General features: G+C 49.1%; 1 protein-coding gene across 1 annotated transcript in view; it reads left to right on the forward strand.

Moving 5' to 3' along the window:
- The window catches only part of GGA2 (golgi associated, gamma adaptin ear containing, ARF binding protein 2), a 45,844-nt gene that overhangs the window by 13,962 nt on the left and 11,473 nt on the right, over positions 1 to 20,409 (forward strand). The window contains exons 2-13 of the mRNA XM_030799732.1: positions 1,288 to 1,372; positions 2,667 to 2,742; positions 3,587 to 3,685; positions 5,232 to 5,355; positions 8,636 to 8,739; positions 10,562 to 10,642; positions 11,198 to 11,335; positions 15,019 to 15,100; positions 17,254 to 17,379; positions 18,140 to 18,262; positions 19,253 to 19,281; positions 19,665 to 19,798. Coding sequence (XP_030655592.1) covers positions 1,288 to 1,372; positions 2,667 to 2,742; positions 3,587 to 3,685; positions 5,232 to 5,355; positions 8,636 to 8,739; positions 10,562 to 10,642; positions 11,198 to 11,335; positions 15,019 to 15,100; positions 17,254 to 17,379; positions 18,140 to 18,262; positions 19,253 to 19,281; positions 19,665 to 19,798 — 1,201 coding nt within the window. The remainder of the gene's footprint in view (positions 1 to 1,287; positions 1,373 to 2,666; positions 2,743 to 3,586; positions 3,686 to 5,231; positions 5,356 to 8,635; positions 8,740 to 10,561; positions 10,643 to 11,197; positions 11,336 to 15,018; positions 15,101 to 17,253; positions 17,380 to 18,139; positions 18,263 to 19,252; positions 19,282 to 19,664; positions 19,799 to 20,409) is intronic.

Below are 20,409 nucleotides of genomic sequence, written 5' to 3' on the forward strand. Positions count from 1 at the left end.
GTGGCATGATCTTGGCTCACTGCAGCCTCAGCCTCCCCGGCTCAAGCAGTCTTTCCACTTCAGCTTCCTGAGTAGCTGTGACTACAGTCACATGCCACCACACCCAGCTAATTTTTCTTTTTTTTTTTTTTAGATAGAGTCTCGCTCTGTTGCCCAGGATGAGTGCAGTGGTGCCATCTCAGCTCACTGCAACCTCCACCTCCTGGGTTCAGGCAATTTTCCTGCCTTAGCTGCCTGAGTAGCTGGGATTACAGGAACACTCCACCACGCCCAGCTAATTTTCTGTATTTTTAGTAGACACAGGGTTTCACCATGTTGGCAAGGCTGGTGTCAAACTCCTGAACTCACGTGATCTACCTGCCTCGGCTTCCCAAAGTGCTGGGATTACAGATGTGAGCCATTGCGCCTGGTCTTAATTTTTTAAAATTTTAGTAGGTATGTGATTTCCCCATGTTGCCCATGCTGGTCTCAAACTCCTGGGCTCAAGTGATGTACCTCAGCCCCATGAAGTGCTGGGATTACAGGTGTGAGCCACCGCGCTGCCACTGGAAGTTTTATGAACGGGAAGGATGGTATTCCTTCTGGTGGTGTGTTCTTGTCTTCCTGTCACACAGCTGAGACACTTCCAGGTGGCCTCTCTTCTGTCTCCGCTTGTCACAGGCCAGGTGGGGGCATCCCAACTCGAGTGTGAAGACAACACCCGGGCCAACCTCTGCACTAAAAGTGGAGCCGCTTTCAGGGGGATAACTTGTCAGTTAATTTTTTTTTTTTTTTTTTTGAGACAGAGTCTCCCCGTGTCTCCTAGGCTGGAGTGCAATCTCGGCTCACTGCAACCTCCACCTCCCAAGTTCAAGCGATTCTCCTGCTTCAGCCTCCCAAGTAGCTGGGATTACAGGCATGCATCACCACGCCTGGCTAATTTTTTTGTATTTTTCGTAGAGACGGGGTTTCATCATGTTGGTCAGGCTAGTCTCAAACTTCTGACCTCAAATGATCCCCCCACCTCGGCCTCCCAAAATGCTGGGATTACAGGCATGAGCCACTGCCCAGCCAACTTGTTAATTTGCTGGTTCAATCAGCGAATGTTCAGTAAGGGCATACCATGTGCCCAATGCTGTGCTGGGTGGTGGTAGGCAGCGCAGGCGCAATTCCTCTCCTTCCAGCTGTCTGCCCACTGGTCTGATCCTGTAGATCTGTGATAAAACAGCTCTTGGCCACCATGTGTATGGGGAGGGGTGTAAATTTCTTCTTATTATGTACTCTCTAACTTTATTATTTATTTGACAGACAAAGCCACAGACCCAAGCATGTCGGAACAGGATTGGTCAGCTATCCAGAATTTCTGTGAGCAGGTGAACACTGACCCCAATGGGTAAGGTGACTTCTAACACACATAGTTGACTCTGGGGGCACCCCACACTGCCGTTGTCTCTCGAGACTGTTTTAGGGTTAAGCTCTCTAGGCAAGGATCAGTGGCTCATGCCTATAATCCCAGCACTTTGGGAGACCAAGGCGGGAGGATTGCTTGAGCCCAGCCTGGGTGACAGAGCGAGAGACTCTGTCTCAAAAAAATAGAAATACAGTCAGGCTGGCATTCATTCTCTCATTTTCCCCCATAATCCTGAGAACATTATTTTTCTAAAATTAGCAAATTCATGTGGGGACACACACACACACACACACACACACGATAGCTCATTTGTAACTGGCAGTAATTTTAAATAGTGTTATAAAACACTAATGCTGAGGACTCTGAATGTTACTGATAGACTATAGACACGTTACCTAATTAAAAGAGATCTGTGTATTTTCCACCATTTAAATGTAATCTTAAGAAAAAGGAAAAGGGGAAGGTTTTATTGAATTCTGTTTCCACAGCATCTGGATAGGACCTGAAGAATCAGAATCAAATGAGTCATCCAGATGTTTTGTTTTTGTTTTGTTTTGTTTTCTTTTTTTTTTTTTTTCTTGAGACAGAGGGTCTCAAGACTGGAGTGCAAGGGCGCGATCTCAGCTCACTGCAACCTCCACCTCCCGGGTTCAAGCGGTTCTCCTGCCTCAGCCTCCCAAGTAGCTGGGATTACAGGCGTGTGCCTCCATACCTGGCTAACTTTTTGTATTTTTTTAGTAGAGATGGGTTTTCACCATGTTGGCCAGGCTGGTCTCGAACTCTGACCTCAGGTGATCCACCTGCCCTGGCCTCCCAAAGTGCTGGGATTACAGGCGTGAGCCACTGTGCCTGGCCCATCCAGATGTTTAATCTGTGTGGTGTCGCATATTTGGCCAGTTTGAACCCAAAGTTCGATCGCACTTTCTGCTCTAGCATTTCCTGGGCGTTTATCACAGCTATACAGGGCCTGTGCTGCTGTGGCTACGCATGGGACTGGGCTGGGACTGGCAGCTTGGAGTTTGGGGGCTGGGGGTTGGCTAAGGGGAGGGCAGTGTGCCTTGGGCAGGAGGAGGACCTTGGGTGCTGTAGGTGCAACCAGGGTGGGTGCGAGGTGGCCCTCTCCAGGGCCCCCACGTGGGCTGTTTGTCAGGCACGCTCCACCTCTGCTTGTGGACACCAGCCCCTCGAAGAAAAGTGACTTTACTGAGCATGCTCAGCCACTCGGGTTAGTTTCTTCTTGCCCGCCCAGAGTTTAGGTCTTTTTGTTTCCCTGTAGCCCCACACATGCGCCCTGGCTACTGGCCCACAAGATCCAGTCTCCGCAAGAGAAGGAAGCTCTTTATGCCTTAACGGTGAGTTTGGCTTGCCTTGTAGCCTAAGCTTTCCTGTCCTTGTGCTATAGAGAGCTGAGAGGCACTTTGCTTCCACGCAGATCCTTTTCACTGGGGAAGGGAGGTCCCCTGAGAGGTTTGCCTTCATAGCAGGTTGGAGGAGGGAGATCTAGGCCAGGGTCCCCACCCTTCTTCCTCCTGTTTCTCGTCTGTTTCTTCAGGGCAGCATTGAGTCTACTGTGGGAGAAGGAAAGGAAGGTTTTATTTTATTTGCCCTTCTTAGACCAGGGCTGGCAAGTTCATGTGCCCTGTCTGAAGAGGGCAGCTCTAGCACAGGGCCCACTAGCTGTTGGCAGGTATGAGTATGGGCTCAGGATTGCTAGTTTAGGTCTTTGTATATGTTTGAGTGTTTAGATGTTGGTGACTAGTTTGCAGTGTTGAAAGCCACAGTATGGACCAGAGGAGGGGTCTGCAGGCTCAGCTTGCCTCTTGAGTGCCAGTGGGTGACATCTGGCTGGTCTTGGGCACTGGATACCAGATTTCTGCCTCTGGGGAGGAGTTGGTTCTTTAGCCACTTTCCCCTCTCAAAGGGTCTCCTTAAAAGGTGGGGTGACCTCAGGGTTTGACATACCCCACTAAGCTATTTCCTGGGCATAAACCTCAGGCAGTTATAGCAAGATTGAACAGGGGACATTTTTTTCTTGATCTGAAAACATCCTCTTCATCAAAACTTCAATGTCCTCATAGGCTTGAGGCAGGGTTAGCCTTGGTTCCAGCGCAGTCTCCAGCAAGTGATTACCAGCCTGGAGGGGAGCCTGGGACCACTGGCTTTCCACCTTCTCATGGGGGTCCTGTGTCTGTGCAGGTGCTGGAGATGTGCATGAACCACTGTGGGGAGAAGTTCCACAGCGAGGTGGCCAAATTTCGTTTCCTGAACGAACTGATCAAAGTGTTGTCCCCAAAGGTGAGTACTTGGGCTTGGCTCTGCTGACTGGGCCACACCTACGCCCACTGTCAAACTCCTGGCACCCTCCTCAGGCCAGAGGCAGGCCCACACATGGACAAAACCCGCTCCTGCCTGTGAAAGAAGCGCTCTCCTCTCCAAGCTCTAGGAAGAGGCTCTGCTCATTAGCTGACCCCTCACTGTTAGCATTTTCACATTTCCCCTTTAAGAAGGCCTGGGGGACATGTGGCCTAGAGGAGATGAGGAACTCCAGCTTGGAGGCACAGGTTCCTGGTAGAGACAGTGAGAGATCCCAGGGGTGGCCTGAATTTTCCTATCACCTCCTGCCTTGTCCTCTGCACCTGTCCTTCTGGCACCTGTCTTAGCTCAGCCAGTCTCAGGTAACCAACATTGAGCCCTGCCTTGCTGTGTTCCCACAACAGTGCTGACACTGGCCGTGGGTCCTACAGTTCATTTCAGTTCTGACACTCCCCAGAGTTGCATACTATCTGGACCCCACGCAGTGAGGGCTCAGTGCTGCTTAGGCTTCCCGTGTTTCAGCTGCCAGCCATGAGTCTCGTGTCCTCAAGCTGCTGCACTTCTGCATCCCCAGCTGCAGATTCGGGGGTTCCCATGACCCCCATTGCCCCAGATTCCATAATTCCCTAGAATGATTCACGTACACAGGAAAGCACTATACTTTCTATCCGTGTTTTATTGTAAAGGATACAAATGGAAGCAATACATAGACAAGGTCTTGGTGGGGCAAGAGGGGACAGAGCTGCTGTGCCCTCTCCTGGGCTCTGAGCTTGCCATCCTCCCAACATAGGTTCAACTGAGAGGCTCTCTGAGCTTCCTTGTTTCAGTGTTTTCATCTGAGGTTTTTTTGTTTTGTTTTGTTTTTTTACACATCATTGCTGGCTTGAACTAGCACTAGGTTTTATTACCTAGGCATGATCGGTCAAATCATTGGCCACATAGTTGAACTCAATCTCTAGTTCACAACCCCCTGCCCGCCCCACCACCTCCATGGGTGGGGATGTAGGGGCACGGGTCAGGGGATGGGGCTGAAGGTTTCAGCCCTCTGATCACAAGGTTGATCTCTTTGGAGTGGCCAGCCCTTGAAACTCTCTAGGCACTCACTGTTAGTCATTAGTGAAAACTCAGGTGCGCCCTGCGAGTATGTCTCTTGAATAACAAGACACTGTTGTGACTCAGGAAATTCCAAGGATTTTTGAAGTTCTGTGCCAGGTACGGAAACAAAGACCAAATTTTATTATTATATTCTTGTCCGAGGCAAAAAATGACTGCCCCCAGTGGTGTAGACCAGGCTCTGACCCAGGCGTCTGCATGGTGGGGTTTAGTGTGAGTATTGTGGAAATGAATTCCTTGAATCCCAGGAAGGGCTCCGGGGCTGGGCGCCAGATGGTGTGGCCTCTAGTCTCTCCTCACATTCATACCGCGCCTGGGAGCTTGTGTCTCTGGGCCTCAGCAGCTACCTCTTTAGTTAAAGTGTCGGTCTCCCAAGTCCCTTCCAGCTCTAGAATTCTTTCCTTTTTACTTTCAGTACCTGGGGTCCTGGGCCACAGAAAAAGTTAAAGGAAGAGTCATTGAAATACTCTTTAGTTGGACAGTCTGGTTTCCGGAAGACATCAAGATCCGAGACGCCTATCAGATGCTGAAGAAACAAGGTCTGACTTGCGTTACTGTGTCTTATTTCCTCTTGACTAGGCCTGTATCTTCTTGCTTTTTCATCTGCCTTATAATTTTTTGTTGAAAGCTGGACTTCTTATGTAGGACCATAGACTCTGAGGTAGAGTTCTGATTTTTTTTTTTTTTATGCAATAAATCTTTTATCTACTTACCTTTAAAAGCCATAGTGCAAACCTGGAAAGATGATGTAGGGTTTGCTTTTTTCTCTGTTGCCTGGAAATCATAGGAAACCACAGCATGAAAAAGGTCAAAATACAAGCTACCTATGTCACTAAAGCACTTATTTATCTTTTAGAAGTCTTGTTTGCTTAAAAACTAACCTTTTGGTTTATTTATTTATTTTTTTTTTTTTGAGACAAGGTGTTGCCCTGTTACCTAGGCTGGAGCACAGTGGTGCAGTCATGGCTCACTGTAGCCTCGACCTTCTGGACTCCAGCCATTCTCCTGCCTCAGCCTCCCAAGTAGCTGGGGCTAGGCGTGTGCCACCATACCCAACTAATTTATTCATTTGTTATTATTCTCCCACCCGCACCCCGACACACACAAACACACACACACTCTCCCTCTCTCCCTCTCTCCCTATCTCTGTCTCTGTCTCACTTGCTCTCTCACTTACACCAAATATTTTTATTTTTTGTAGAGACAAGGTCTTGCAATGTTACCCATGCTGGTCTCAAACTACTGGGCTCAGGTGATCCTCCCACCTCAGCCTCCCAGGCGTGAGCCACCATGCCCATCTTTAACCTCTTTTCCTGAAATAGTGGAACCTTACTATGAAGTACAGATAAATGCTACCTATGAGCTAGAGTTTGAAAAATACTATTGTGATAAAAGTAACAACATGCAGACATACAATATTTTATAGTTACAAAAGATCTTTCAATAATCATTCAGTGGATTTATTTTTATTTACTTCTTTTTTTTTTTTTTTTTTGAGACAGTCTCACTCTGTCGCCCAGGCTGGAGTGCAGTGGGGCGATCTCTGTTCACTGCAACCTCCGCCTCCTGGGTTCAAGTAATTCTCGTGCCTCAGCTTCTCGAGTAGCTGGGATTACAGGCATCCGCCACCATGCCTGGCTAATTTTTGTATTTTTAGTAGAGATGGGGTTTCACCATGCTCAGGCTGGTCTCAAACTCCCAACCTCAAATGATCCGCCTGCCTCAGCCTCCCAAAGTGCTGGAATTACAGGCGTGAGCCACTACTCCCGGCCATGGATTTATTTTTAATTGACACATACTTATACACATTTATTGGAGTACAATGTGATATTTTGGTACAGGCATACAATGTGTAGAGATCAAATCAGGGTAATTGGCATATCCGTCAGTGAGGTAAGGAGTTTTTAATCCCTGGAATTGGGTAGAGCTTTCCTTTTGGTAGACAGGATTTGAGCTGGGTGTGAGATTTGTTGTTGCTGTAGTTATTATATCAGACTTCAGATTCCTCTAGTGTTAGCTGATGTTTAGGTTGGGGGCTAGTTTGTTAGTTTTCTTCAGTATCTGTTCCCTCAGCTGTAGGTCTTCACTTTCCTCTGCACCTCAGAGAGAGCCTTTCTCCTTGTTCTTGCCACTCGTAGCAGTAGACAGCCATCCCTTGTCAGAGGGATAGAGTGGTGAACAGGGCCAGTCTCTGTTCTGATTCAGCCCGGTTCTTAGGCAGGCACTGCATCCTGGGTCTTGGTAGGATCTGTTTGTGATCCTGCCTCACCCCAGTGTAGATCTGGGCCTAGGACATAATTACTGCTCCTTCTCCAAGGGTACTAGGATTTGTTTTTGTTTTTTCTCCCCTATTTTTTCTCTAGCTGCAGTGGGTTCCACCAGTGCTCTAAGGCTGCAGGGTTTGTTACTCTTCTCCCCCTAATCCCGCCTTCAGGCCTTCCTGCTGTTTTCGTGACCCTCTGGAGAACTTATTTTCTTTTTGTTGCAGCCTCCAGAAATTCTGTATTCTCTTGGTAGCTCACACTGGCCTGTAGACAATTTTTGAATAATTCTAGCTTAGTTGTTACTATTGGTATTGCCTTTTGTCAATCCTTGGAGGTTGTTTATTTCCTTAGATTTCAGGTTACTTGGTTGTTGCCCTGTGATCTGAGTTCTCTGATGGATTTAAGGAAGTTGTAGGCTGGGCATGGTGGCTCACGCCTGTGATCCCAGCACTTTGGGAGTTTGAGGTGAGGAATCACGTGAGGCCAGGAGTTTGAGACCAGCCTGGGCAACATAATGAGACCCCCATCTCTACAAAAAAAAAATTTTTTTTTTTTTTTTTTTTTTGAGACGGAGTCTTGCTCTGTCACCCAGGCTGGAGTGCAGTGGCGCGATCTCGGCTCACTGCAAGCTCCGTCTCCCGGGTTCACGCCATTCTCCTGCCTCAGCCTCTCCGAGTAGCTGGGACTACAGGCGCCTGCCACCACGACCAGCTAATTTTTTTCTTTTTTTGTATTTTTAGTAGAGACGGGGTTTCACCGTGGTCTCGATCTCCTGACCTCGTGATCCGCCCGCCTCGGCCTCCCAAAGTGCTGGGATTACAAGCGTGAGCCACCGTGCCCGGCCTAAAAAAAATTTTTTTAAAAAATTACCTGGGTGTGGTGGTGCCCACCTGTAGTCCCAGCTATTTGGGAGGCCAAGGTGGGAGGACTGCTTGACCTTAGGAGTTTGAGGCTGCAGCGAGCCATGATCACACCACTGCACTCTAGCCTGGGAGACAGAGCAAGAATCTGTCTCAAAAACAAAAATGTTGTGAATTTGCACACTTTCTAGTGTTTTGTTGTTGTCATGGTGGAGGTGATAGTTCCCACCTTTGTGTGTCCTGTTTGGAAGATGGGAATCTGAATTCCTTTTTATGTTGGGCTCTTAAAAATAGGAACTCGGGTTCAGGATGGACTGTTGTTCCCTGTCACATACACTCAGCATTTTCAGGAGCTTCATCAGGGACCCTCCAGAAACTTTTGATCCTTGGGAGGTTATGTAGCTGGATAAACTGATCCATGTTTTTATAGCATAAGGCCCACAGACTGCAGGCCTTCAGGACTGGCTCTTCTCTGACATAGTTGGCTCTGCTGTCCCGGCCACCATGGTCCCTTGGATTCTCCTAAGAGATGATGCAAAACTTCATTCATACACTGGGTGTTGTCTTTGAAGGCTGTTGACAGTGCTTTGCTAGTATGGTATTAGGAACCAGGGGTTTCCGGACTTTATACTGGATTCTGACTGAAGTTTCTGGGTACCATATCGGTGTCTTAACTTTGTAAATTGCATTTTTAGGAATTATAAAACAAGACCCTAAACTACCAGTGGATAAAATCTTACCCCCACCATCTCCCTGGCCTAAGAGCTCCATCTTTGATGCTGATGAAGAAAAGTCCAAGGTAAGGAACCAGACCTACATGGTGTCTGATCAGACCTTTTCTCTTAGGCACTGTAAATGCCCTTTGATGCTTGAATCGGAGTGTGGAGGGGGGCAGGTTACATGGGTTCTCCTCTCCAGACAGGCCCTTAGGAGTGAGGTAGCAGAAGGTTTGGGTATGTTCTTCATGGATAAGTCAACTAATAAGGTCCAGTCTCTGTTTTGATTCAGCCTGGTTCTTAGGCAGACACTGCATCCTGGGTCTTGGCAGCATCTGTTTGTGATCCTGCCTTACCCCAGTGTAGATCTGGGCCCAGGACATAATTCCTGCTCCTCCTCCAAGGGTACTTTGTGCCCTCTCTTTGTGCCCTCTCCCTTTTCTGCACAGCCTTCCTTGAGGAAAGAAGGTGCAGAAGGATAGCCCGTGGGGAGTGTGGGTGATGGATGGGTCATGTCCTGTGTGGGTGTGGTGTTGGGGTGGGGACAGTGGAAGAACTTGCTGCTGTGTGTTGGTTCAGCTCTTTCTCAGTGCCAGTGAGCCCGGCCCTATCCATTTTCCATCCACTATGAATTCCCCAAATCGTTATTCCTTGGACATCAGTATCTAGAGGGACAAGAAGAAGGTGGCCAAGACCCAGGGATAACTATGGTGCCTGTGAGTGGGGAGCCCTTTGGCCTAGTGCTGTCAGTGCTTTTGGTCATGACTGTTCTTGGTCAGTCACAAGGTCTAGTTCATGGAGCGTCGGAAGGCTACAAGCTGCGTACTCGTTTCTGCGTGGTATGCTCTACCTGTCAACTGCACCCTCTCCCTGTACCCACTCCTTGGGCCTAGATACTCTGTGGCCATCAGGTCCCTGTTGTTAGAACGAGCAAGGCTAGTCTAGGTTCCAGGCCGCCTTTCTCCCTGGCTTTCCTCCTGCTTGGTGCCTTAGGTTTGCAGAGGGTGGGAGGAGCTAGGAAGGAGGTATGGTGTGACTTCTTAGAATCCTGTGTCACCAGCCCTCATTATCCCCACTTTTCCTGCCATCTGTCCCACGAAGATTGAGTGACTTCTCTGTGCTAGGCATCCTGCTAGGCGCTGGAAATGAAGGGATGAACAAGATCACCAGCATCTGTCATGTCATAAAGCACATGGTCCAGGGCAACTGCAGACCTAGTGCCCTTTTGGGCCAGAGAATTCTCTGTTGTTGGGGACTGTCCTGTGCACTGTAGGATGTTCACAGCATTCCTGACTCTACCCATGAGCTGCCAGTAGCACCCCCTCTTTAGTTGTGACAACCAAATTTCTCCAGACTTAGCCAGACATCCCCTGGGAGAAGTAATCCCCCACATCCCCCTACCCCACTGAAAACCAGTGGCGGGCCGGGCGCGGCGGCTCACGCCTGTAATCCTAGCACTTTGGGAGGCCGAGGTAGGTGGATCGCGAGGTCAAGAGATTGAGACCATCCTGGCCAACATGGTGAAACCCCGTCTCTACTAAAAACACAAAAATTAGTTGGGCATGGTGGCACGCGCCTGTAGTCCCAGCTACTCGGGAGGCTGGGGCAGGAGAATTGCTTGAACCCGGGAGGCAGAGGTTGCAATGAGCCAAGATTGTGCCACTGCACTCCAGCCTGGCAACAGAGCAAGACCCCGTCCCAAAAAAAAAAAAGAAAAGAAAAGAAAACCAGTGGTGTATTGGGATAGTCAGAGTGCCTGCATCGTAGTGTCCTTGGGACCATTTGGTGAGATGGTGCATGTAAAATGTGTGCTGTTGTTAGTGTTAACTCTTCTGTTGCTGCTGCTTCTGCTCTGGGCCTGAGGGAGTTGTGGTCTCACCTACTCTTCCTGTTCACTCTCTGCAGCTTCTGACAAGGCTCCTAAAGAGCAACCACCCCGAGGACCTTCAGGCCGCAAACCGGTTAATCAAGAATTTGGTCAAGGAGGTGGGAATTCTTCCAGCTGGTTCAGTAGAAGCAGCATTTGACAGAGGCTGAAGGACAGTGCATATGAGCCTATGCTTGAGGGGTAGAGGAACGGTTGCCTGGGAGAAAGAGTGGTTCCTAGCCCTGAACTCTGGGGAACAGCCATAGGCTCCCTCAAGGGCAGCAAGGTGGTGATTGGAACCAGAAATCTCGCTGCCGTACTTCTCAGCTGCTTTCATCCATGCTGCTCAAAGCATTTCCTAGACACCAGCTTGGGTCCCAGCAACAGGTATTGGTACAGACAAAGTCCAGGTTTAGGAATCTGCTTTTCAGAGGGCTTGAGGCTGGTGGCACAAAGGCAGAGGTCACGGTCACCAGTCCCCAAACTTCATTTTCCTTCCCAGGAATTCTGGGCTTTTGAGTATTTTTTCACCCACTGTGTGAGTTCTCCCATGCACTTAACATCCTGGTGATGCCCTTGAGCGAGCTCTCTCAATAGTGACTCTTTCCCATCCCTTGTTCAGGCTTCAGTCAGGGTTTCTGCTCCCTCACTCCCATCCTCCTTTTTCCCAAAAGGAACAAGAAAAATCGGAGAAGGTGTCCAAGAGGGTCAGTGCGGTGGAGGAAGTGCGAAGCCATGTGAAGGTGCTGCAGGAGATGCTGAGCATGTACCGCAGGCCAGGGCAGGCCCCGCCCGACCAGGAGGCCCTGCAGGTAATCTTCAGGTGTAACACAGGGGGCTGCACATGTTTACTAAAGTGGGTTTGAAATGCTTTCACCTGTTTGCACCCATGAAGCCATCTCAGAGTCAAGACGGTAAACATATCTGACGCCTCCCCAAATGTCCTTGTGCTACTTTGTCCTCCCTTCGTCTCTCCCTTGCTCCCCAATCCCCAGGCAGCTGCTAATTTACTTTCTGTTCTGATTGGCTGACAACTCCCAGACTCTTGTATAAATGGAATGATGCAGTACATAACCCTCTATTTTTGCCTGGTTTCTGGATCTCACTCGAGATCCATTCACGCTGCTGTGTGTAGCGGTAGCTTGTTTCTTCTTATTGCCGAGTACTGTCCCGTCACCTGGATGTACCACAGCGTGTACCTGTTGATGGGCCTTGCGTTGTTTCCAGCTTTGGGTGATTATGAATCATGCTGCTGTAAACAATTGTGTACAGCATTTTGTGTGAACATCTGTTTTCATTTCTTGTGGGTAAATGTCTGGGATTACTAGGTCATATGCTAAGTATATATTTAACTTGTTAGGAAACAAAGTGGCTAAGCTATCTTCAAGGGTGATTGCAACATTTTACAGTCCTAACAGCAGCATATGCAAGTTCTAGCTCCTCCACATCTTGAGATCTTAGTTTTTATATAGCATCTTTATTGAGATAATTAACATACCATAAAAGCAACCATCACACCTACCTAGTTATAGAATATCTTAATCACCCCTAAAAGAAACCTTGTACCCATTAACAGTCATTCCCCCTTTCCCAAACTCCCCTTTCCCAGTCCCTGGCAACCACTAACCCACTTTCTGATTCTCTGGATTTGCCTATTTGGATGCTTTGTCCAAGTGCGGTTACACAGTACGTGGGCTTTCGTGTCTGGCTTCCTTTACGTAGCCTAATGTTTGCAGATGGATCCATCTGGTAGTATGTGTCACTGCTTCATTCCTTTTCATGGCTGGATAGCGTTCCATTGTGTGACTATGCCACATTTTGCTTCTCCATTTATCAGCTGATGGGCATTTGGGTTGTTCCTACTTTTTGGCTATTACGAATGATACCTTTGAATTATTCATTCCGAATAATGACTTTGAACTTTATCCAAGTTTTTATGTGAACATAGGTTTTAAATTCTCTTGGGTATATACCTAGAAATGGAATTGCTGGATCTTGGGATAACTCCATATTTAACATTTTGAGGAACTGTTTTCCAAAGTGGCCGTGCCATTTTACATTCCCAGCAACAATGTATTGGCTCCAGTTCTCTGCATCCTGCCAACATTTGCTGTTATCTTTTTGATTGGAGCCCTCCTGGAGGGTGTGAAGTGCTGTCTCATTGCAACTTTCTGTTTCTTGATGGCTTATTTATTTCCTATGCTTATTGGCAGCTTGTACATCTTAGGAGACATGTCTGTGCAAATCCATTGCCCATCTTTTGGATTGTCTTTTTATTTTTGAGTTACAAGTGTTTTTTATATATTCTGGATACAGGTTCCTTATCAGACAGTTTTCTCCCATCCTTTGGGCTGTCTTTTCACTATTTTGTTAGCATCTTTTGAAGCGGGAAAGTTTTGTTTTGTTTTGTTTTTTGAGACAAGGTCTCGCTCTGTCACCTAGGCTGGAGTGCAATTGCATGATCTCAGCTCCCCACAACCTCTGCCTCCCGGATTCAAGCGATTCTCCTGCTTCAGCCTCCCGAGTAGCTGGGATTACAGGAATGTGCTGGCACGCCTGGCTAATTTTGTATTTTTTTTTTTTTTTTTTTTGGTAGAGACAGGGTTTCTCTATGTTAATTAGGCTGGTCTCGAACTCCTGCCCTCAGGTGATCTGCCCGCCTTAGCCTCCCAAAGTGCTGGGAGTACAGGTGTGAGCCACCGTGCCTGGCCAGTAGAGACAGGGTTTCACCATGTTGGCCAGGCTGGTCTTGAACCCTGACCTCAGGTGATCCATCTGCCTTGGCCGCCTGAAGTGCTGGGATTACAGGCGTGAGCCACCATGCCTGGCCTTTTTTTTTTTTTAAATGTCTTGCTGGTGCTTTTGTTGTCACATCTAAGAAACCACAGCCCAGCCGGGCGCAGTAGCTCATGCCTGTAATCCCAGCACTTTGGGAGGCCGAGGCAGGCGGATGACCTGAGTTCAGGAGTTCAAGACCAGCCTGACCAACATGGAGAAACCCCGTCTCTACTAAAAATACAGTATCAGCCGGGCATGGTGGCGCATGCCTGTAATCCCAGCTACTGAGGAGGCTGAGGCAGGGGGAATCATTTGAACCCAGGAGGTGGAGGTTGCGGTGAGCTGAGATGACACCATTGCACTCCAGCCTGGGCAGCAACAGCGAAACTCTGTTTCAAAAAAACCGAAAAAAACAGGCTGGGCGCGGTGGCTCACGCTTGTAATCCCAGCACTTTGGGAGGCCGAGGCGGGCGGATCACGAGGTCAGGAGATCGAGACCACGGTGAAACCCCGTCTCTACTAAAAAAAAAAAAAAAAAAAAAAAAAATTAGCCGGGCGTGGTGGCGGGCGCCTGTAGTCCCAGCTACTCGGAGAGGCTGAGGCGGGAGAATGGCGTGAACCCGGGAGGCGGAGCTTGCAGTGAGCCGAGATTGCGCCACTGCACTCCAGCCTGGGCGACAGAGCGAGACTCCATCTCAAAAAAAAAAAAAAAACAAAAAAAAAAAACTGAAAAAACAAACAATCAAAAAGAAACCACAGCCTGTCTGTGCCAGATTCGAGGCAGCCATGCTGTTGGTCTCCCATGGAGCTCTGTTCTCCACCTCCTTCTGCAGGTCTGTTTCAGCCATCTCCCTCTGCATTCCAGTTTTTTTTTTTTTATGTTTCTCTGCACAGGAGGAGAGCCAGCCTCCACATAACTTCTTTATTTACCTGTCCTTCCACTTCACAAGATTAGTAGAAATGAACTACTGTCTTTCCAAATTCCTAAGAGAAAGCCTCCCGAGTAGCCGGGATTACAGGCACCCGCTAACTTTTGTATTTTTAGTGGAGACAGGGTTTCACCATGTTGGCCAGGCTGGTCTTGAACTCTTGACCTCAGGTGATCTGCCCATCTTGGGCTCCTAAAGTGCTGGGATTATAGACGTGAGCCACCCTGCCCGGTCAGATTCTTTTATTTTCTTTTTTCTTTTTTTTTTTTTTTTTTTTTTTTTTTTTTGAGACGGAGTCTTGCTCTGTCACCCAGGCTGGAGTGCAGTGGCGCAATCTCGGCTCACTGCAAGCTCTGCCTCCTGGGTTCCCGCCATTCTCCTGCCTCAGCCTCCTGAGTAGCTGGGACTATAGGCGTCCGCTACCACGCCCAGCTAATTTTTTGCGTTTTTAGTAGAGACGGGGTTTCGCCACGTTGGCCAGGATGGTCTCGATCTCTTGACCTCGTGATCCACCCGCCTCAGCCTCCCAAAGTGCTGGGATTACAGGTGTGAGCCACCGCACCCGGCCAGATTCTTTTATTTTCAAAAATCATACACTTGTAGCCTGTAATCTTTTTCTGAAACTCTGCCATGTTACTTCAAAACTGCAGTCTCTAAGTCAGGACCAATGGGAGGCCTTCTGAAGCCCCAGACTCTGCCGTCTGCCTGATCGGAGGCTCCTGGGGCCCTGGAGGGGGGCGTTATGGGGTGCCTGGGCGTGTGTCATGAACCAAGCTCTGCTCTTTCAGGTTGTGTATGAGAGATGTGAAAAGCTGCGGCCCACGCTTTTCCGGCTGGCGAGTGACACCACTGATGACGATGATGCACTCGGTAAGTTTTCTTTCCTTGGGTGTAGCTAGCAGCCCAGGTGCAAGACAGACTCGGTCCCTCCTGTCACGCTGATGTGCCAGGAACAAGACAGAGTGGACTTTAGGTTCCGTGGAGCTTGGGCTTGGGGAGGGTGTGGCCTGAGTTGCCTCAGAACTGACTTCCAGCAGGATCCAGGCTTCAGTAAGAAATCAGCAGCAGGTCTAAAGCCTGGAAAGGGGTGGAAATTGACCATGGAGACTGGGGTGTGAGAGGTAGAAGAAAGATCCCACTGGAGGCTTCAGGAAAAGCTGACCAATCGCAGGGGCCAGAGAAACAGCTGTGGGTGGTGTCTCAAAGGTATCACGGGTTTTTGTACCTTCAGGGGCCAGGTAGGTCACCTAAGAGGGCCAGGCCGATGGGAAATGGAAGGGACATCTGTAAGGATGTGGAGAATTGTCTACAGTTACTAAAAAAAAATTTTAACTCTTTATTATGGAAAATCTCGAAACATGAAAGAGGGGAATAGTAAGATAAATCCTATGTATTCTTCACTCATCTTTAATAATTACCAGCTCATAGCTGATTTTTTTTATCTTGTTTCATCTGTATCTCTCTTTGTACCCACCCATTCCCTAGTCTGTTTTGAAGCAAATTCTAGACGTTTCTTTTTCTTTTAATTACTTTTGAGATGGAGTCTTGCTCTGTTGTCCAGGCTAGAGTGCAGTGGTGCAGTCTTGGCTCACTGCAACCTCCGCCTCCCGGGTTCAAGCCATTCTCCTTCCTCAGCCTCCCAAGTAGCTGGGATTATAGGCACCCACCATCACGCCTGGCTAATTTTTGTATTTTTGTAAGATGACGTTTCACCATTGGCCAGGCTGGTTTCAAACTTCTGGCCTCTAGTGATCCGTCTGCCTCGGCTTCCCAAAGTGCTGGGATTGCAGGCGCGAACCACAATCCCCGGGCTCTGGACATTTCAAAATAATCAAAGATTCAGTCAGTGTTCAGATTTCCCTGATAAAATTTCTCCTTAATCATCTCTTGCTAACTTAAAAAAAATTGTTCTAAATCAGACATAAAAGAAAAGCCATACTGTGTAATTGGTTTGTATTTCTTCAGTCTCTCTTAGTGGATAGCATGTGCATGCCCTCTGCAATCCTTTTTCCTTTTTTTGAGACAATCTCACTCTGTTGCTCAGGCTGGAGTCCAGTGGCATGCTCAGCTCACTGCAGCCTCTACAGCCTTTACATCCTGTGTTCAAGTGATTCTCATGCCTCAGCTTCCTGAGTAGCCGGGACTACAGTTGCGCACCACCATACCTAGCTAATTTTTGTACTTTTAGTAGAGATGGAGTTTTGCCATGTTGGCCAGGCTGGTCTCAAACTGCTGGGCTCAAGTGATTTGCCCGCCTTGGCTTCCCAAAGTGCTGGGATTACAGGCGTGAACCACCACGCACAGCCTTTTTTCCTTGCGTGAAAATAGGCCTTCTGAATTGAGAGTTCTCTCGGTCTCAGTTTTGCTCGCGGCATCCCCCATGATGCTGCTAATGTTCTGTTTCTGATATTTCTTTTTTTCTTGAGATGGAGTTTCGCTCTTGCTGCCCCGGCTGGAGTGCAATGGCGCGATCTCAGCTCACTGCAACCTCCGTCTCTTGGGTTTAAGCAATTCTCCCACCTCAGCCTCCCGAATAGCTGGGATTACAGGCACCCGCCATGGCTAATTTTTTGTATTTTTAGTAGAAACTGGGTTTCACCATGTTGGCCAGGATAGTCTTGAACTCCTGACCTCAGGTGATCCGCCCGCCTCGGCCTCCCAAAATGCTGGGATTATAGGCATGAGTCACCGCACAGAGCCAGCAGCTTCAGGTTCTGAATTAAAGTTAAAAGTTTGTTATTGAAAGGGCCTTAATTTGAGTGCTTACTGCTGGCCATTACTCTGGACAGTACAGGTGTAGAAGGTGAACAGATTTGCTTCCTTCTGCATTGAGAACTAACATGTTAGGACTCGGGTTAACTGACTAGGCCTGATAGGGTACGATGACACAATCTGGGGGCAGGAGGTGTAGATAAACTGAACACAGTCGAGCCATATGAAGGCTGTTTTATGGAAAAGCTTAGAAAAGACTGAGATTGTTGGTTGCCAAACCAGGGGGTTCTGAGTCTTCCCTCATTCTTCAGCGGAAATTCTCCAGGCAAATGACCTCCTCACCCAAGGAGTTCTGCTGTACAAACAGGTGATGGAGGGCCGGGTCACCTTTGGAAACAGAGTGACCAGCTCATTGGGAGACATCCCTGTCTCCAGAGGTATGTTTGAAAGCTTCTCCTTGCCTTCTGTGCTTTGGGGCAGCCTGCAATTCCCAGAAAAGAAATGGGTCCTAAACATATTCTGGGTTAAGGAATAGGAATGAGAGAACTCGCCCTTTGTTCCCCTTCCTGTGAAAGCGGGTTTCGTGTTGCCACGCCCAGCCATAGAAATTATCATGAGCTGGTTGCCGGGCTGGACCCCAGCTTTTACTACACACAAAAGCAGATGGCTAAGCTGTGCCTGCGTTTGAATTCTCGTAAATGCTTGCATACAGGAGCTAGAGACAAAAGAAGTGGTCTTCCTTAGTGGTTCCTAGTGCCAGGTCAGCTGTATCAGAATCACCTGGAGCACTGGTTGAAATGCGGTCCCTGGCTTGGACCTTCTGAAGCAAGACTGCTTGGAGCTGGGCCTGGAGGTCTGCGTCTTTCAAGCACTGTGGGTGATTCTGATCAGCTGTGGTCAGAAGCCTCAGAATGGCCTGAGCTGGAGAAGGCCGAATCTGCTTTCCTCCAGGGCGATGGGACCTTTGCAGGAGGGCCTGTGATCCCTGGGGTAGGAAGGCAGGCCTTGGCTCCCTCTTGTCATGGATGCCAGCTGAGCTTGTGTGTCAGGAGACTCAGCTGAGTGGAAGGTTCTTGGAAGGGCAGGGAGGGCGTTACCATTTGATTAGGAGGTGGCCTGAGGGAAGCTGATAGGATTTATGTGGAGACTTTGCTCTCGTGCCCAACTGACTTCTCTTCCTAACCCTGGGCTTTCTAGTCTTTCAGAATCCAGCAGGCTGCATGAAAACCTGTCCTCTGATTGACTTGGAGGTGGACAATGGACCTGCGCAGGCGGGGACTGTGGCGCCATCTTTGCTTCATCAGGACCTGGCAGCCTTAGGTGAGGGCAGGTGCTTGTGGGGAGCAGGCACAGGATGGGTGCAAGTAGGGGAGTGAGCTGGTTCCCTTCGCGGAGCACATGCCTGCTGCTGAGGGAGTCGAGATGGTTGTGAATAGAAAGAGTGAGCTGGTTCCCTCTGGGAGCACGTGCTTGCTGCTGAGGGAGTCAGGATGGGTGTGAGTAGGGGAGTGAGCTGGTCCCCTTGGGAAGCATGTGTCTGCTACTGAGCGAGTCAGGATGAGTGTGAGTAGGGGAGTGAGCTGGACCCTCGGAGAACACGTGTCTGCTGCTGAGGGAGCACATGTCTGCTGCTGAGGGAGCACATACCTGCTGCAGAGGGAATCAGGATGGTTGTAAGTAGGAGAGTGAGCTGGACCCTCAGGGAGCACATGCCTGCTGCTGAGGGAATCAGGATGGGTGTGAGTAGGGGAGTAAGCTGGTTCCCTCTGGGAGCAAGTGCCTGCTGCTGAGGGAATCAGCAGGGTTCTGAGTAGGGGAGTGAGCTGGTCTCAGGAAGCACATGCCTGCTGCTGAGGGAATCAGGGTGGTTGTGAGTAGGAGAGTGAGGTCATGCATCCCCTCGGGGAGCACGTGTCCCCTCCTGAGTAGGGGAGTGAGCTGGTCCCCTCAGGAAGCACATGCATGCTTCTGAGCGAATCAGGGTGGTTGTGAGTAGGGGAGTGAGCTGGTCCCCTCAGGAAGCACATACCTGCTGCTGAGGGAATCAGGGTGCTTGTGAGTAGGGGAGTGAGCTGGTTCCCTCAGGGAGCATATACCTGCCGCCAAGGGAATCAGGTGTTCTGGGCAGTTCAGAGGGTCCCTCTTGCATATTAGTCACAGATTGGCCATGGACGAGTCGCATGACCTTCAGTAAGTTGCTTATTTGTCTAGACTTTCTGGATGTCCTAGAAAGGACGGGTGTGGCATTACTCTCCATCTTGAAGCAGGTGGAGTTACTGTTAGGCATCTCACTCTACTCCTTTCTTACAGGAATCAGTGATGCTCCTGTTACAGGCACGGTAAGGATGCCCTTCCCAGGGCCTGGAGAGAGAAGGGGAGGGTCTCAGACCTGCACTTGTGAGGCAGCACTGCCTGGCGAGCAGAGAGGTGCTCCTGCACTGTCCCAGTGGGATCATGGCCTTGGAGGTCCAAAGCCTCTTTCTCACCCATACTGTCTGGCTGGTACCCCGGGGGGAGACAGGTTGCACCAGGCTCCTGCTTCCTGGAGGTCTGCCCAGGAGCTGCATGTGATCTTGCCCTTTCTTTCCCCTCTTGCCCTAAGAGATGTCACCAGTCTGGGCCACAGCAGCTTGGGTGGGCTCAGGAGACCTGTGCCTTGGTTTTACTGTGGCTGATGGTCATTCATACCCTGGTCTTATTTTAGCCATTCCTGATTTGACAGGTTTCTGGTCAGAATTGCTGTGAGGAAAAGAGGAATCCCTCCTCCAGCACACTGCCAGGCAGTGGCGTTCAGAACCCTTCTGCAGACAGGAATTTGCTGGACCTCCTCTCGCCACAGCCAGCTCCGGGCCCTCTGTGAGTCTTCTGGGCAAGGGGAGTGGGAGAGTTTGGCTCCTGAGTGCAGTTCCTTCTCATGGGACAAGGGCCAGAGAATGGTGCTCTAAGACAGCCTCTCGCCCTGGAGAAACATCTTTCTTTCTTTTTTTTTTTTTTTGAGACGGGGTCTCATGTCTCACTCTGTTGCCCAGGCTAGAGTGCAGTGGCACAATCTCGGCTCACTACAACCTTTACCTCCTGAGTTCAAGCGATTCTCCTGCCTCAGCCTCCCAAGTAGCTGGGATTACAGGCACGCGCCACCATGCCCAGCTAATTTTTTTTTTTAATTTTTAGTAGAGATGGGGTTTCACCATGTTGGCCAGGCTGGTCTCAAACTCCTGACCTCAGGTGATCCGTCTGCCTGGCCGAGAAACATCTTTCTATTGAAAGTTTAGGCCAGGTGTGGTGGCTCATTCCTTGTACTTGTTTTCACACTGCTGATAAAGACATACCCAAGACTGTGTAATTTAAAAACAAAAAGAGGTTTAATAGACTGACTCAGTTCCACGTGGCTGGGGAGGCCTCCCAGTCATGGCGGAAGGCAAAAGGCATGTGTTTTATTTTTTTTTATTTTTTTGGGATGGAGTCTC

The sequence above is a fragment of the Nomascus leucogenys genome, chromosome 2 (genome assembly GCF_006542625.1).
Source record: "Nomascus leucogenys isolate Asia chromosome 2, Asia_NLE_v1, whole genome shotgun sequence".
NCBI classification, from domain to species: domain Eukaryota; kingdom Metazoa; phylum Chordata; class Mammalia; order Primates; family Hylobatidae; genus Nomascus; species Nomascus leucogenys.